Here is an 18563-nt window from a genome sequence, read left to right on the forward strand (position 1 = left end):
CCAAAGGGTGAGACCCTCCCTGTTCTCTCCTGCTGTAACCAGTCTAAATATACTGTCTATAGCTATTCACATCACTTATTTATTGCCGAATGTTTATTTTTCCTGCAAAGCTGAATTCTTTTCTGATTAAGCATCGAATGGGTGAGGTCTTTTTTTGTTCTTTCCACTTGTAAGCAGTCTAAATGTTATAACTGTTCATATCACAATTTTAGCTGCATGTTGTGTTTTTAGTTTTTTTCTTCATACTTGTTCCTGATCAGTGCCTTAGAATGTTTAAATCCGAGCTCTGGTTACAGTACTAACATTTAATCCAAAGCTGTCCCTTACAGTACCTCTTCCTTGCCACAAGATGTCTTTAGACTTCCTGGCTCAGTGGTGCCCAACTTCATTCAATCTGGAAGACTGAGGAGAGTCTGTGAATGCAGGGTGACATGGTCTCTCTCCCTGACCATGGTGCCCTGCACTCAGTGTATTGTTGCAGAGATGTGGAAGTGTTTGGAAGTAGTAGGTATGGCGCTGTTCTATTAATCGTGTAGTTCCCTTTAAATGAAAAGTGAATTAAATATTCCTGGACTCTGTTATATTTCAATTTAGTATCTACACCTTAGTATTGCCAAAACCTACTCATTAGACCATATTCTTTGAACTAAATTGTAAAGTGACAGGTGCTCTTTTTCTTTAAAAATAAATAAATAAAAAGACAAACATTGATAGACTTTTGATGTGTGCAAGTAATCCTTGGGTGAACAATACTTGCAAGTGAAAGTGACCAGTGCTCTTAAAATTAGATAAATTAACAAATGATCAGTCTTTGATATACACAAATAGTCCTTGGATAATCAATCAATAAGTCATCTGACAGGTGCTCTTTAGGCCCCTTTCACACATACGGTCCGTTCAGTTCAGTCACGTCAAAATGTATCAGTTTTTCATCCATTATTCATTCATTTTTCATCCGTTTTTCGTCAGTTGTCATCCGTTTTTCATCAGTTGTTATCCGTTTTTCATCCGTTTTTCGTCAGTTATTATCTGTTTTTCATCCGTTGTCATCCGTTTTTCATCCGATCCGTTTTTTTGACGGATGAAAAATAGGGCATTCATCCGTTCAAAAAACGGACATTGACGGAAGCGGATGAAAACGGATGTTAACTGATGATCATCCGTTGTCATCCGATTTTACATAGAGATGCATTGATGTCTGTTTTTCATCCGTCAACGGATGGATGAAAAACGGACAAACGGACAGCATGTGTGAAAGGAGCCTTACAAATTCATGCTGTGCTGGTGCTTCACTTTGTGCTCCCCCTATGGTACTGCACCCACCAGAAAACTTTCTCCTTTAGGGGGTATTTCACATTCTCAGTATAAGCAGCCACTGTGTGGCAGAACCCAGATCCATGCCTTTTATGTGTCTCTCCTCTCCTTTCTCCTTTAGAAATTCAGCCCCCTTGTAGCTCTCCCAGACAGGACTTGTCTGTTCTCCAGATATGATAGAGAGTAGTGATGATGTGCAGGAATGCCCACTGCTGGGAGAGGACCAAGGAGGACTTGCTGAGTCACATCAATGACCAGGAGACATCTGAAAAAATAAGTATAACAAAAACATAAAATGCTGCCAGCAAGCCCAGAATTTCTCTTTTAGCCACTGCATCAGCTTTACAGCCAGGCAAGTAGAATTTTTCAGAAGGATGCAGACAAAATATTTTTCTCAGTTTAGGTTTCCTTATGTGGTTGAGTACATTAGCTAATGTTTTTGCAACCTTTGGCTGTCAGATTTTGTTAGAGTAAAAGTCCATATATGCCATGTCACCTTTTTAATTATGATGCTAACTGGCATCCAAGGATCGCTAAATTCTTTATGGCTGGACAGTCTTACCTAACCTGTCTACAAATAAAATATAGCAGGGTTGAATTTGGTTTCAGCACACTGATCTTTGTAAAATGTAGAGTGTTGTTCCTTGTAGGTCAAAGGTTGCAAGTTTGCAGAATAATACAAAAAATGATGGTTATCATTGGTGTGCGCAGCCTATTGCATTAGAGTGTGCACCCAGAGCACAAACACATATGAATGTATAACAGCAGAGCAGTGAAAGGTGTCAGTCAAGCAAAGATTTGTGTCAGTAGGGCAGTGGACGTGTCATTAGTTTTTTTATTTTTATTATTTTTTACAATTTTTTAAAAATATTTTTACAATATTATTATTTTACAATTTATTTTAGGAGCCCCTTATGGGGCTTTGGTGAAATATTAAGAATCCAAACAGACCACCAATTTCTTACTTATAAGTCAGAGAAAGAAACTGAGGACAGAGATTGCCCAGTCCCTTTCACTGCATCCTGCAGTAAACATAGTTGACTATGCCTCATTTAGGAATGAACACAGGAGTGATCAGCACAGATCACTCACTGTGTTCATTAAAAAAAGGAAGGGGCCAGTTAATGAAATATTTACAAGCCCCTTCCCCGCTCCTGAGAGGAGAGGAGGGAAGCTGGCAGCACTGCAGGGGGGAGACAGGAAGTAGGGGGAATCGGCACTGCAGGGGGTGATTAGGGTGTGCCCAGGCACACCCGGCACACATATGATGGTTATATGTAATGTGAGCAGTAGAGAATCTTGTAATGCTTTCTGTTGCAACTTTGCTCACCTAATTCCATTCAATGTCCTATCTAGCACAGCAAATAACTGATCTGAAATAGTAGTAAAAAAAAAAACGATATGTTTTGCTGCTGCTCCTTTATCTTGTTTCCCAAAAAGCTTTGGCAGGTGAAACCCCTAACTAAATGGCATTTTATTTGTGAAAGCACTGTGTATAATAATTGTTTGTTTTCAAATGTGCACTTTATTTAACAGAAAACCATTACATTGTAACCTAGGAAATATAACATAAGGAAAATGTCAGTGGCTGCAGTTTGTTACTGGAATCCAGATACGTTTTTGGAAAATATTAATAATCATGCACGTTATGAAATTAGAAATCACTGTAGCTTGCAGGATTGGTTTTGATAGATTTCGCTTAAATTGGGCAAATCCTCTTCTATATCTATCAAGAACAATAGTGACAGGATAGATCAAATATTTGAAAAAGCCCTATAATCTTATCTTACAGTTCAAAAAGAGGTTGTGGCCAAAAATAACTCTGGTATAGAGCATAAACATGCATATCAATTACAAAGACCCTTATTTGACCGGTTTAAAGCATAGTTAAAAGATAAATAGTAATAAATCACTGAAAGTATGCCCTATATGTAAATAAATGCAAGTCATCTGTTCATGCTCCAGAAGCAAGCTATATGTTTAGCCATTCTACAACTCTCCATTTTTACAGCTATACTAAAGCAGAACTCTAGGCAGAAATAAATGGCGCAGATTACTATGGCCCTGTATTTAGTAATACTGTTGTGTTTAATGCAAGCAGTGTAAGTACCTAAATGTGAATTGTTATCATTGTTTACTTTCTTTTTTTTTTTTCTGCCTGTGTGCTAATGGGGAAATTTGCCTTCTTCTGTTCCAGAAACGCAACAAGAAATTAGAGAAAATCTCACAAAGTGAGAGGAATTCTCTTCGGCAACTGTCCCCAGAACAGGTGTCCCCAATGGAAGATTTCCCGTTTACACTTGTTCTGGGGATAGCTCTAAATTGCTGGGTTTCCAATCTTTTTTTTTTTTTTCACGACGGTCACCAGCACCAGTAAAGCGTTGAATCTCTGCAATAACAGGGGGTCTAATTCACAGCAGGTCTATCACCAGAACAAAAAACAAATTGTTAAATTCCCCAGGTGATCCTGTGTACAATGCACTTGTCCCCATCTAAATCTGTGCAATGGTTGCTAAGCTGTGTCATTGGCTGCAAGTGCTGATCGGATGCTGGTCTCCAGACCCCCTGTACCTTGCTGGAGTGCATGGTACAGGGGGTCTGGTGCGCATGGTACAGGGGTCTGGAGGACATGGTACAGGGGGTCTGGTGCGCATGGTACAGGGGTCTGGAGGACATGGTACAGGGGGTCTGGTGCGCATGGTACAGGGGGTCTGGAGGACATGGTACAGGGGGTCTGGAGGACACGGTACAGGGGGTCTGGAGGACACGGTACAGGGGGTCTGGTGCGCATGGTACAGGGGGTCTGGAGGACACGGTACAGGGGGTCTGGAGCGCATGGTACAGGGGGTCTGGAGGACACGGTACAGGGGGTCTGGAGGACACGGTACAGGGGGTCTGGAGGACATGGTACAGGGGGTCTGGAGGACACGGTACAGGGGGTCTGGAGGACACGGTACAGGGGGTCTGGAGCGCATGGTACAGGGGGTCTGGAGGACACGGTACAGGGGGTCTGGAGGACACGGTACAGGGGGTCTGGAGGACATGGTACAGGGGGTCTGGAGGACACGGTACAGGGGGTCTGGAGGGCACGGTACAGGGGGTCTGGAGGACACGGTACAGAGGGTCAGGAGGGCTGCTGTGGCACAGAAACCGGTTCTGGTACTCAGATTTCTGCCAGTCCTCCTCTCTCGTCAAATGATGCCACCAACTTGAATGAACTGGATAGGAGGGCGAGCAGGGGTCAGCTCACTGCACTCAGGGCTACAAGAGCCCAAACCAGTGAATCCTAGGTGGCAGAGGTATTGAAAGGGGTATGCTGCGGGGGAGGGGGGGAAGCCTCTGCCTAGAACTGGCTTTGAATGCTTCCCGGCTTTGGAGATCAGGCGGCAAGACGCCTGAGCTCATTCCTTCTTTGTGCTGCTCTTTCAACTGGTGTGGTGGGGGGGGAGCACTTGCGGGTCGGCAGGGCAGGGACTCGATGACGATCTACCTGTCACCTGCCTGCGGTCGACAGATAGATTGCAGTCGGTGGGTTGCCAACCCCCGCTGTACAAAGTCTTATTATTCATTTGAAAACTGACACATAGTAAATACAGTTTACTTTTCTTCAGTGATGAATGAATGCAGAAGTGATTGGCACCAACTATTCAAGAAGGAGCTGGTACACATGGCATGTTTACCAACCCTCATTCCCCCGTTACACCCTAAATGCTTGTGTTACGCATGTTACACCTTAAATATGCGTTTATTGTGTAATATGCTGCAAAATGTAAACTTAGCCTTTAAAGCAGTTCTAAAGGCAAACAATTGTTTACCTATAATGCATTCACTGAATTACGGTAAAAATGTTCCATTAGCTCACCCCCAGCCCCGCCTAAACACTTACCTGACACCTCTCACAATCTGCCTCTGTGTCCTGTGAATGCAGGAAGAGAGAGGAGAGAGCTGCTACAGACAGGCACAGCCCTGGATCGAGTGAGGACTTAGTATTTGGGGGCGCACTATACTGCTAGTTGGGGGCGCACTATACTGCTAGTAGAAAATTTTTTACCTTGATGCAGTGAATGAATTAAAGAGGTTCTTCAGCCTGTAAACAAAAATGTAAAAGGCAGCACTTTACCACTTAAGCCCCAGAGGATTTGGCTGCTCAAAGACCAGGGCCTATTTTGCGATTAGGCACTGCGTGAATTTAACGGACAATTGCGCGGTCGTGCGATGATGTACCCAAATTAAATTGACGTCCTTTTTTCCCCACAAACAGAGATTTCTTTTGGTGGTATTTGATCACCTTTGCGATTTTTATTTTTTGCGCTATAAACAAAAAAAGAGCGACAATTTTGAAAAAATAACAATATTTTTCACATTTTTTTTATATGAAATTCTCAAAAAAAATGTAAAAATCAAAATTTTTTAACATTTTAGGCCAATTTGTTTTCTGCTACATATTTTTGGTAAAAAAAAAAATTGCAATAAGCGTATTTCGATTGGTTTGCGCAAAAGTTATTGCATTTACTAACTACGGGAAAGATTTATGTCATTTTTATTGTTTTTGTTTTTTTTTTACTAGTAATGGCGGCGATCTGCGATTTTTTTTTTTTGCGGGACTTCGACATTGCGGCGGACAGATCGGACCCCTAACTGACATTTTTGACACTTTTGGGGGTACCAGTGACATTACTACAGTAATCGGTGCTAAAAATATGCACTGCTACTGTAAAAATGACACTGGCAGGGAAAGGGTTAACTGTACTGGTGATCAAGGGGTTAAATGTGTCCCTAGGGGCGTGATTCTAACTGTCCGGGGGCGTGGCTTGTGAAGTAATCACAGAGACATGTGATCCTTTATAGCAGGATGGCATAGCCTCTGTCATTAATTCAGGGAGAATGACAGACGGCTGTGTTTACATCAGCCATCTGTCTTTCTCCCTCTGATGCGGGAGATCGAGTGTGGCCGGCGGCCATCGGAGCCGCCGGTCACACGCGCTGGCTCCCCAGCTGATGAGCGGGGGCGGGAGCGCGCCTCCGGCGGCGCACGATCGCCCCCTAGCTCCACTCAGGCGAGCGCCGTACATGTACAGCACTTTGATCCATCCATCCCAGTGGAGAATATTTTCATTCCCAGCTGACCAGGAAGTGGATCTTTTTGGTATTTCAGTCACAGCTCACTTCTCCCTTATTGGTGGTAAGAACCCACCTTCACTTCAGGGTGTCACTGTCACTATTCACCGTTGGTTCACTCATTTTGATGCTATTGGGATTTACTTTTTGGTAAGAGGCCACCCTGAGCACTTTTTCACAACAGTGATAACACATTTGTTTAATTTTTTTTCGTTGGTGACCCCGTCACGGAATTAGAAGCTATCACTCAGCTACGATTTTAAGAGACTTTTTGTTTTTGCTACAATTATTCACCATTTGTGTTTAAAAATGATATATGATAATTTGATATGTTTGTTTATCATTTTGGAAGCGCACTTTATAACTGATATTTATATATTCGTTATATTCTTTTCACATATTTACCTTATTTCACAGTGCTGCTCTATTTCATATTTTTTGGGTTCGCGCACCATTCACTTTCCACTTGATTATATGTACAGCATTTTGCCTGGGAGCGCCAGCCTGCCGCCGCACATCGGCGGCGCTGGTGCTAAAGTGGTTACAGCCTCTGGCTCTATTCAGGTGCTTAACCCGCTTGCCGACCGCCGCATGACTATTTACTGCGGCGGTCAGCCCCTCACAGGCAGAGCAACGTAGTACTACGTCGCTAGCCTGTGAGGGTCTAGGAAGCGAGCGAGCGCGCGCCCCCCCCCCCCGCATGGTCACGGACCCCCCCACGCGTGTTACCGGCGTACCCGATGTCTGCCGGTCACTTGGCGATCGTCGGTGCAGAGGGAGAAAGGCAGGCGGCTGATGTAAACAAGCCGCCTGTCATTCTCCCCTGTGTAGGAATAGTGATTATACGGTTCTACTATGTAGGACCTTTGATCACTGTTCCTACACCTCAAGCCACAGCCAATCACAGTTAGAATCACGCCCCTAGGGACACACATAACCCCTCCCTCTCAAAAAAGTTAACCCCTTCACTGCCAGTGTAATTTTACAGTAACAGTGCATATGTATAGCACTGATTACTGTAGAAATGTCACTGGTAACCCCAAAAGTGTCAAAAATGTCAGTCAAGGGTCCGATCTGTCCGCCGCAATGTAGCAGTACCGCAAAAAAATCGCAGATCGCCGCCATTACGCGTTTAAAAAAAAACAACAAAAATGACAAAAATCTTTCCCTTTGTTAGTAAACGCGATAACTTTTGCGCAAACCAATCAAAATACGCTTATTGTGATTTTTTTTTACCAAACATAGGTAGCAGAAAACAAATTGGCCAAAAATTTTAAAAAATTTTGATTTTTACTTTTTTTTTGGGGGGGGGGGGGGATTTCATATAAAAAAAATGTGAAAAATATTGTTATTTTTTCAAAATTTACGCTATTTTTTTGTTTATAGCGCAGAAAGTAAAAATCGCACAGGTGATCAAATACCACCAAAAGAAAGCTCTGTTTGTGGGGAAAAAAAGGACGTACATTCCGTTTGGGTACGGCGTCGCACGACCGCGCAATTGTCAGTTAAAGTCGCACAGTGCTGAATTGCAAAAAGTGGCCCGGACGTAAGACAGCAAAATCCTCCGGTGGTAAAATGGTTAAAAAAAAAAAACTCCATTGGAATCCATGCGTCTGGCACCCTGCATGTAGATTAGGGGGTCGGATGCATGGATAGGGGGGGCCCCCAATGGACAGTCCACCATTGGTGGCTCCTTTCGAGCATCACAGCCATATACAGCTAAATACATAGAATGGGGCTGTTTATTCTGCCAATGGATTGGTATTTCTGTCAATCCTTTCCTGAGTTTTACACAGCTCTGCCACACAGCACAGCAGTCTTGCCAACTGTCAGTATTTGTACTGGCAGCCAGTAAAAAATGGGCACTTTTGTATTGCCAATAAATGCCAGTGACAGAAAAAGGTTGTCACTGGCATTTACTAGCAATACAAAAGTGCCTATTTTTTACTGGCTGCCAGTACAAATACTGACAGTTGGCAAGACTGCTGTGCTGTGTGGCAGAGCTGTGTAAAACTCAGGAAAGGATTGACAGAAATACCAATCCATTGGCAGAATAAACAGCCCCATTCTATGTATTTAGCTGAGTCTGCCTGGAGTCCAGACAAGCAGCATCCTGGCAGGGCTGTTTATCTGTGAGCAATGTGATTTCCCCAAGGAGCTGAGCTCTGGAGTGGTGGAGGGCAGACATACAAAGCACAATCTTCTATGCTCTGTACATCGGGATGACAATTCTCTATACAAGTGAAGACAGGAGCAGGCAGCGATCTTTGCTCTGGGAGTGTGCCTTGCATTCCTGCCAATGTACAGCCATGCTAGGTGTGTACATTGTGACACTCACACGATCAGATCGCAGGGGCAGCCGCAAGTGACAGTTCCTGCTGCTGCTGCTCTATAGTAATGTAATATCTGCGGCTGGAACCAGGACTAGAGAGACAACTAACTCCAGAAAGTCAGAGAATTCCATGTCACCGCGATCTCTCATCCATCCCAAGCCTCCCTGACACCCGACCTGCATTCACCACTGACAGCCCGATCTATAGCAACAGCACGGACATTCTTTGGATTCTAGTGACAGATCCTGGCTGCACTGTGTTCCTACACATCCTATTTATATCGCATTGGGATCTAAACTTAGATGCAGGAGGCTGGAGGAGACCCCCCACTTCCAGGGAGGCAGGGACCTCCCGATCTATAGAAGGACTACACAGATAGGAGAACCTCATCCAACATACAGAGGAGGAGTGAAGGGAAGACCTTCCACCTACACACACTGGATTGTCCTTCCACCCACACACACATGAAACAGGGTCTTCCATTCTGCTCAACCACAGAAAAAAGGAGAAGATTCTATAGACAAGGAGAACTTCTGGGTGCTGCAACCTTCAACTTTAAGCAGATCTACAAAATCTCAGAAACACTTCACTTCTCATTGACATTTTTAAATACCGGTAATTGTCTTCATACAGGTCCTAAACTTTTACTGGAGCTTTATAGCAACAAATTCAGCCCCCAGTTGGCTTCAACATCTCAGAAGGGATTATGCTGTAGGTGACCTTCCTCCTCCAGATGGGTTAAAACTCACCTATGTTTTCCATGAGTTATAGAAATGGTAATCTAGCAGGCATTCCTTCCAGCTACATAGAGAACTAGCTTTGTGGATTTGAAATGCTATAAAACGCCCACAGGTGGTGGGTACCAAAAGCACCTCCTTCATCATCTTCATAGAACTTTCCTGCACCTCATTGTGCCTGGTCCTCTGGAGATATATCCAATTCTTGCTGTGATCACCACTCAGAGATGACTTTAGTGTTCTCATGGCTCCAGCAGTAAATGTGTATCCAGTGCTCTGAGCCCAGGACACAGCAATGAACCTAGGATTTCTTCTGACATCCAGGCATCTTCTCTGGATCCTCATAGGTAAGTGCTTTGTAATCATTCTGCTGCTTACTGTGTGATTGTACAGTTGGTGTTCACACTGACTTTTTCCCATAGGCGTATAGACATATGTTTTAGCATGTTTAATGTAATTACTTATAATTAGCACTATGATTGGTTCTTCACTTCCTTGAGATACACTGAAAATAGATTCGTGACAAGTCAACCAAGTGTTTGACTTGAATTAAACATGCAATACTATGACAAGTCGACCAAATGTTTGACTTTAATTAAACATGCAATACTACAAAAGTGATTCACACACCCAATAAGAATTTTCATATTTATCTGGGTTATAGGTTCCAGGTAAGTAAAAGATTAAATTTTTTCTGTGGCATGATTGTATTTGTTTTGCAATTGCTCAGGCTCCGTTCACATGTAGGCGTTTTGGGGGCGTTTTTCTGCTCTAGGATCAGCTCTCAAAACGCCCAACAAGACAAATCCTATTCATTTCAATGGCCCCTGTTCACATCTGAGCGTTTTGACACTGTGAGCAAAACGCCCAATGCTCAAAAAAGTACATGAGCTTCTTTTTTGGCTCCATTCACACCTGGGCGTTTTCAGCTCCAAAAACGCTCAAAAGAAACACTTCCAAAACGCCCAACAAGTAAAACCTCATTTATTTAAATGGCCCCTGTTCACATCTGAGCGTTTTGCAAAACACCTATAGCTGAAAAAAGTACATGAGCTTCTTTTTGGGCTGATTACCAGCGTTTTTGATAGATGTCAATGAAAAACGCCTGAAAAAATCGCGGTAAAATCGCGGTAAAAACGCTACGCTCAAGTGTGAATGCAGCCTTAGGCAGATTACAGGCGTTTTCCATTGGTCTCTATTCAATCTAAAAACGCCTGCACAAAAAACGCCTGTAAAAACGCCTATGTTATTTGTTCACTGTTTATTATGCCTTGCTGTATGACTCTTCTTATGTTTTTCAATAAAATATTTTGGAAAAAAAAACGCCTGTAAAACGCCCATAAAAACGCCTGTAATAGCAACGCCAAGATGTGAACGTAGCCTAGAAAAGCTATAAATCTTTACTAACTGCCCATCTGCAAGAAAAACATAAAAATCCCTTAGTACTGGGTTTCCAGAATTGACCCTCCAGGGTGACTTTAGCTAGGTATATGTGTGCTCATTTTCTTCCTTTTAGATCTGTTTTCTGCAAGGTAAATGGAAATTGCTTGACACCATATATAGGGTTCAATTAATTATGTAGTAAGAGATGAAATGTACTGTAGACGGCTCCCTTGTGTCATGCCTAGGGTCCTTTAAATATGTATTCAGCTCTAAAGCAAGTTCTGTCTACACAGAATTTGTGATCACCTTCAGTTTCTGTGAGCCGTACTGCAGCTTTCCAGTCTCTGCAGGGTAAAGAATTCCAAGGAACATGACACAGGTCCTAATGGTGGTCTCATGCCTGGATGGTTTCTAGTAAAGCCTCGTACACACGCAACGATTGTTGGCCGACCGATCGGCCGTCTTTTGTCCAGTGTTGTTGTGTTGGTTGAAATGTGCTCTAGACTGCACACGAATTTTATCGGCCAACAAAAACCAACTTCAGAAGTGATGTCATGTGATTGTTAACTTTCCCTGTGTTTTTTCTTCTCTGAGCATGCCCAGTCTTGCTCATCTGATTTTTGTCTGCCGAAATCTGTACTGACTGACGAACAATCGGCCGTTCTGGAGACGGCCAACAAAAATTTTATAGCATGCACACCAAATTTTGTTCGGCCAAAAAGTCGCAGTCGGTTGTCGGAAGCATCATACTAACAAGCTGACAATCGGTCGATCGGACGTTGGCCGAAAATTCACGGCCAACAATCGTTACGTGTGTACGAGGCATAAGTGTCATCAATTTTGGGCAGAAAACATGGAATGGAGCTGACCAAGGCAACCTACCTATAGTTTGGATATAAAGTGCTAGTGATAGATTGTTCAGCTATTATTTGTGTTTGAAAGGTGACTGAAACTGTTCAATTCTTGCCCAGGTGTATGGCCAGCATAACCTATTTTTTCAGAAGTCCTTATACACTCTCAGGTGAAATAAGTGTGCGACTTTTAAAGCCTATTGCACACGATCAGAAAAATACCGCTTTCAAAGCGATCGTACGATAATCTGATTAATACACAGCTTTTGAGAGCCAATCAGGACAGTTCATGCAAAATTATTCGAAGGGACAAACACAAACATTTTTCTCATACAATGCCAGAATATACAATTTTCGTTTAATCCGCACAGTATTAGTCCGAGAAAAACTAGAAGACCAAGATCGCGCATGGTCGGAAACGAAAGAATACAATACAACAAATTACATAACTTCCAAAGTAGTATTTTGTTGTTCAAGGATTTTCGTAACTTTTGTAAGCTCTTCATTTTTGATATGAGACTAGCATAAAAAATAAAATAAAAAATTGGACAATCATTCGTCCGATATTCTCATCATGTGTATGAGTCTTAAAACACCTGCACTCCACAAATATGCATTCCAGATGCGTTTTTGCTTACAGTTAACACCACAAAAACGCACTCCAGATGCGTTTCTGCATGTGCATTTTTGATGCATTTGCAATGCGTTCCAGTGCGTTTTTTCCCCTGTTGTTTTTCCTTTTTTTTTTTTTTTCAAGGATTCCTGGGGATTTTATATGATGCGTCCTGGTACATTTTTGATGCATTTAGGCTAAGTTCACATGTAGGCGTTTTGGGGCATTTTTCTGCTCTAGAATCAGCTCAAAAAACGTCCAATAAGACAAATCCTATTCATTTCAATGGCCCCTGTTCACATCTGAGCCTTTTGACGTTTTAAGCAAAACGCCCAACGCTCAAAAAAGTACATGAGCTTCTTTTTTGGGCAGATTACAGGCGTTTTTATTTTTTTCCATTGGTCACTAGTCAACCTAAAAACACCTGCACAAAAACGCATGTAAAATGCCCATAAAAACGCCAATAAAAACGCCTGTAAATAGCAACGCCAAGATGTGAACGTAGCCTCAGATGCGTTCTGGTACGTTTTTGATGCATTTAGATGCGTTATGGTGCGTTTTTGATGGGTTTTACCACGTTACAGTACAGTTCAATGCAGAAAAAAATGCAGCACGTTCTTCTTTTTTTCTGGAATGCACTGGAACTGACTGCACTGGTGTGAACTATGCCATTGGAAACTATATAACCTATAGAAGGGGGTTTTTAATGCAGAAAAAAAAAAACACACTGGACTGCATGTGGTGTGAAGTGGCCCTGAAAGTATGAAAACAGCTAGGACAGATGTCTGAAAACATTTTCTACAAATAATGGGAAGAGTGACCAAGGGTTCATTCCCTTTTCTCTGTCTTAAAGGGTCAGGATAATGAAAAAGGTTGTATTTTTAGAACTGCATGTGGATAGTATCCAAGATATGAGTTCCTTTATTTCTGTCAATGCATTTTTATTCAGCAAAATGAGTTCCTTTATTTTAAAACCCCTTTATGTATTTTTTGTGCATTTTCATGCAGGATAAGCAAAAATCAACAAATAAATAAAGCCTGTAATGACTGGGAAAAACTAGAGTGTACCAAGGGTGCTTGAGATTGGGAAGTCGCAACAATAATTGATAGGTTCGGTTCACACTTTGCGTTGCAGGAACGCGTGTCCCTGCTCAAGATTTTTTTGTATGATCTACACATAATTCCTTGTGTTGCACATAGGGCAGCCCAATTACTTGAACACGCGTTTGTAATGCCAAAAGAAGCTCATGTGGCAGATTTTGGCAAAATGACGCAGCGTTTGGGGTGCCGTTAAGAAATAATGGCATCGCAAGAGCGTTGTGCATTTTTCCATGATTCTGGAATCACGGGCAGAACCATGCAATTCTTTCTGAGATTCCAGGACTCTTAAAGGTGAACAGGGCATTATTTCTTCAGAAGAAGGTGTAACCCATGAAAATAAAAAGTTACCGTTGGTAAGCACCCCGGCATTGATTTCGTTTCTTCATGCCATTAACTACCATTTCAATGAACAGTTTGGTCTAAATGTAAATGTTGAGAAAAAAAATACCTAAAGGCATGTGAAATAAAGGTAATAGTATAGTAAATACTATCAATATCATAACTATATACTAAACACATTTAGTTATCAGGATACCATACCTAGAATTCATAAAGTGTGACACTGTCCCCGTCCGTGCAACAAATGAAGCAACTTGCGTTAGATTCATGTAACTGTCGGTGAGCTGTATATGAATCTGTTGCTGAATTGTCTCAGACAGAATTATGTCTCAGACAGACTTGTGTGTGATACACAATATTTACATGTGCAACACAATTCTCTCCAAGATTAAAGAGGTTGTATTTTCCTTCAGTTTTCTTTTTACTAATATGACACTACTTCTTAAAGTGTTATTAAACCCAGGACCCTGCATTCACTATACCTGGTCTCCCACGGTACACAGAACATGGAAATGCAATTATTTTAGTAAATATAAACTGCTAAATACTTTTTCCCATCAGCAGTTAGAGCAGTCGTATATCTTCTATTAGTGTCTGGTTAAAGCTTGAAGGAGGACTTTTCATTCTCCTCTGACTCGCCTATGAGGCTGCAGGACCCTGACCCTCTGTCTGGACAGTGCTGATTGGCCCTGTGCTGATCACATGCACCCTCCCAAGAAAAAAAAAAACTCTCTAGTAATACACACCAAACTGAGCATGTGCAGAGTGACTCCAAAGGCTCTGTTCTATCAGGAGATGGATTGGGGACAGTGGAAGAAGGGGAGGATCAGTGGAGGCAGGATCAAACCTGCCTATTACACAATGCAGGGGATTAAACCCTTAGGTTCCACAGAACAAGCATGCTTTACTGCATATACAAGCTGATTTTACTGTTGTGGCTTTAGTAACACTTTGTCACAACCATAGTGCCTGAATGTAAATGTGTTGCATATAAGAATTACCTGAACTAGAAATAGTAAGAAAAGTGTAGCACAGCATTCATTCTTAATGCAGGACTTTCTAATATGGCCACAAGGCCAGAAAAATATTGCAAATGCTTTATTACATTGCCCCAATGTTTTTCGTGATCGGAACCAAGTCCCGAAAATGTGGAAAATTAAATGGGCCCCTGACACCTGGAGCTGGGACACATTCTAATCTTTGCCTGTGTAGTTAACAAATGATCGATGGTTTGATTACTTACCAAAAAACAAAACTCACGAAAACATGTTGCACATTCAGAAATTTCTGATATTCAAGAGCTTGAGGCATCTAGAAGTGTTCATATAAACAGCAGCCACTGGAATAAGCATTGCATATGGTATAGATAGAGGAAGGAAGACAGACTTGTCTATTGTCACACGGAAGATAAGATGATGAAAAATGGTTTAATTAGAAAAAATGACCTCTGAATCAATGTGGTGGACCCGGAGAAATACCACAATGTACACACAGATTTGATCTGTTATCATAATAACATATCTTAGGACTTTTTTTTACTGTAAATCTGCCTGCTTGTTTGAAGAGTGATATGTGGTGGATCAATTTTCAGAGAGCATTGCAGGCATGGCTGACAGGCATTCAGGAGGTGATACTGCTGCCTTGTAAATGCCTGTTTTTTTTTGCTGTTTACATCCAAACACACATTTTAGGAATATCACACCGCAACGGCGAGCCTGGCATTTAGCTCAAGGTTGCTGCATGGCCTCATTCATTTGAATATGTCATAGCACTTGCCCTCTAAATGCAACAGGGTAGGTCATATTTGCCATGCCACAAAGCATATAAAAAGGAAAGTGAGCTAATCCCTTGTGTGCCATAATGCTATAAGTGAACAAAGAAGAAGAAGATTGGTTCAACCAAAGTTGCCCAGTCAAGAGTTGCGGACTTTAAAGGCACAGACTGAGTAGGCAAAAACAATTTAATTAAAACCTTTACATTTTATTGAAGGTATTCGTTTAAAATTCATTATACAAATTACAACATATTAAAAACTGCCCTATTTGTGGAGAAAAACTCCGTATGGGTTCAGAGTAGATATACAAACATTGTACACAGTTTATTTGCAAGAAATACGTGTGTTGTACCGGTCTGGAAAGGTTGACGCGTTTCGCATTACGCTTCTTCAGGACCACAGACGGTTAAATACTCTCTTGACAGAATAAGCAAAATATATAAAAATTAGTCAACTGTACATATGCTTGCATTTATACAATACTTTATAATGTGACCATGAGAATTGAAAGGCTAATACATAGACCAACCTCCTCTAGTGCAACACGCTGTGTCATCCATAGTGAACCACGGCCAGTGGGGGGCAGGCAAAACCCACCTGTATTGTGGAATAATAATAGTAAGGGGTATGGCAGCTTGCAAGGGTGCTTTAACTAGAAACAGTATCACAGGTAAGTGTTCGTCCCATAATTACCTATAGTTTTTAACTGATCTCAAGAAAGGGGCGGCTGGGCGACAAATGGCATCTACATTATCAGGTGGAGACTCCAAACCTGAATGTGAGAAGTGTACGTATGTTAAATTGTCCAACAGTCAACTAATGTTGATTAGGAGTGATTTAAGCTTGTATTTACCTTGTGTTTACCCCTGTCCGGCTGCCTTTGTAGCATAAGGGGGGGGGGGGGTCAGTAAATTTCAACCCCCCCCCCCCCCCCCCACATGCAAGTGTAAACTAAGCCTAAAGGTATATTAATCACACAAAATAGTAAATTAAAGTTCTGTTGAGAATTCAGCTGGTGGGAATGCTAACACTTGTAGATCCACAGCAGCTTGATATAAGTCTTCTATCTAGATCAAAAACATCTGGATTCACACTAAAGTGTTGCAAAATTTTTGGTTACGTTTTAAATAGCCCTTCTGCTATGCCAACTCCAACAGTGATATTGTTGGCACAGGACCCCCAATTAAAAAACAATGTTTTTTACATAAAATATTGTTTGTGAGATACTATTGTGCCGCATTCAAGTCCCAAGGGGAAACATGCATTTGGTTCATCCTTGAAAATAGTTTCTCACAAATATAGGTGCTGCCAAAAACTGATGACTTGAATAAGGCGTAATTGTGAAAAGTGGGATATTTTTCTTTGGGAAGATAAAACTTCTAACAGTCCAGTATAGAGACACTGTAAAATTTTTCTTCGGCCGCATGTGTTCGCTAAGTGTAAATGCATTTTTACAAAAAATTCCTCCCATAAAATCAACATTTTTGAGTAAGTTTACGATTTTGTGTTGGGCCACATTCATAGCTGTCTTGGGCTGCATGCGATCCTTGGGCTGCAGTTTGGGCACCCCTGCTTTAAACCATAAAAATCCCATGCTTAGTGCAAAAAAACAAATGGGAATGAGATCAAACTTCTTTGATATAAGACACTTACAAACCATATAATATATATTATGCAGAACTTTTCCTTTAACAATGTGATTCTCATTTAAAATCCAATATCATAGTTCTGGTATATCAAATCAAATAACCACAAACATACTGAATATAATCATATGCATGCAGTGTATTCATTAAAAAGACCTATTTAAAAGTCTATAAGAAGTGAACAATATCATTTTCCACAAAAAAATTCCATGCTGTTCCTCTACCAACGCCAGAAAGGTAAACTCTTACCAAAGAGAGTAGAATTAAAAGCCCCTGATGATGTTACTTATGAACAAACGCGTTGGGTGGAGAAAGCATAGTACACAGTCACTTCTACCAATACAGGATGGGATGGTGAGGAGAGGACTAGATATCGAAGCTTGTATGTATTTCTTGTGAGTTTTACTCTTATTTTAAGTAAACGTGGTTGTGTTTACCTGCATTATCTGGAGCATTTTTTTCCTTGCATGTACAGTATATGGAAATACACATTATGTGATGGAGTTAGAAAACAAAAAGAGGGGCGCACCGACCTAGTGCATTACCACTAAAAACATTTATTAAAATAGTAAAATGCATAAAATATACTCACACAAATGGTGTGAAAACACACACATATCGACAAATCAATAAAACAGTCTCCAAGGTAGCCCGGCACTGCGTAATGCTGGATGGCATGCAGCGAACCGCATGGAGCTGCTGTGGTTAGGCTGATGTGTTTCGAGGGTGGACCCCCTTCCTCAGAGCCCAGAACTGCTGGGGGGTTACCATACTGTATGGCCTGTGAATACACAGGGCATTGTGGATGTGATGGTCATACCATATAAACCACCAAGTGGCCTCTGTTCATCAGGGGGTCTATTCTCCTTGGTAAGAGTCTACCTTTGTCACATTGGTGGAGCAACAGTATGGGAGAATTGTTTGTGGAACATTTTTTTTTGCACCAATTCTTCACCTCTTAGGCTAGGTTCACCCATATGTGGCTCTGTGAGCCACATTTTGCATGGGCACGGCAGCCCATTCATTTGAAAATGCAGGGAAAAGATTCCTGCAGCATGTTAGAAATGGCAGCCTTCATGGGAACAGCAAGTTCAGTTCCTAGTGCGGGTGCAATTCCCAGTTTGTGCGGCATGCTGTTTGGATTAACGACACCCACACGCATCCGACGCGTTTTTCTGTGCCAGTGGTTACGGCTGCGGGAACAGGTGCAGACCCGCAGCTGGAACCACCTGCACAGATGTGAACCTAGCCTTATGAACTTATGGATAGGGCTATATGACTATTACAATGCATGTATATTAATATTATTCACTATATTTATATAGTTATTTGATTTACAAGACCTTGGGAATTA

The 18563-nt window shown here is 41.7% G+C and overlaps 1 protein-coding gene across 1 annotated transcript in view; it reads left to right on the plus strand.

Moving 5' to 3' along the window:
- The first annotated feature begins 9398 nt into the window (after window positions 1–9398).
- The window catches only part of RAMP1 (receptor activity modifying protein 1), a 165721-nt gene continuing 156556 nt past the window's right edge, over window positions 9399–18563 (plus strand). The window contains exon 1 of the mRNA XM_082261906.1: window positions 9399–9849. Coding sequence (XP_082118032.1) covers window positions 9798–9849 — 52 coding nt within the window. The 5' untranslated portion in view covers window positions 9399–9797. The remainder of the gene's footprint in view (window positions 9850–18563) is intronic.

The sequence above is a fragment of the Pelophylax lessonae genome, assembly GCF_965119305.1.
Source record: "Pelophylax lessonae genome assembly, chromosome: 6".
NCBI lineage: Eukaryota > Metazoa > Chordata > Amphibia > Anura > Ranidae > Pelophylax > Pelophylax lessonae.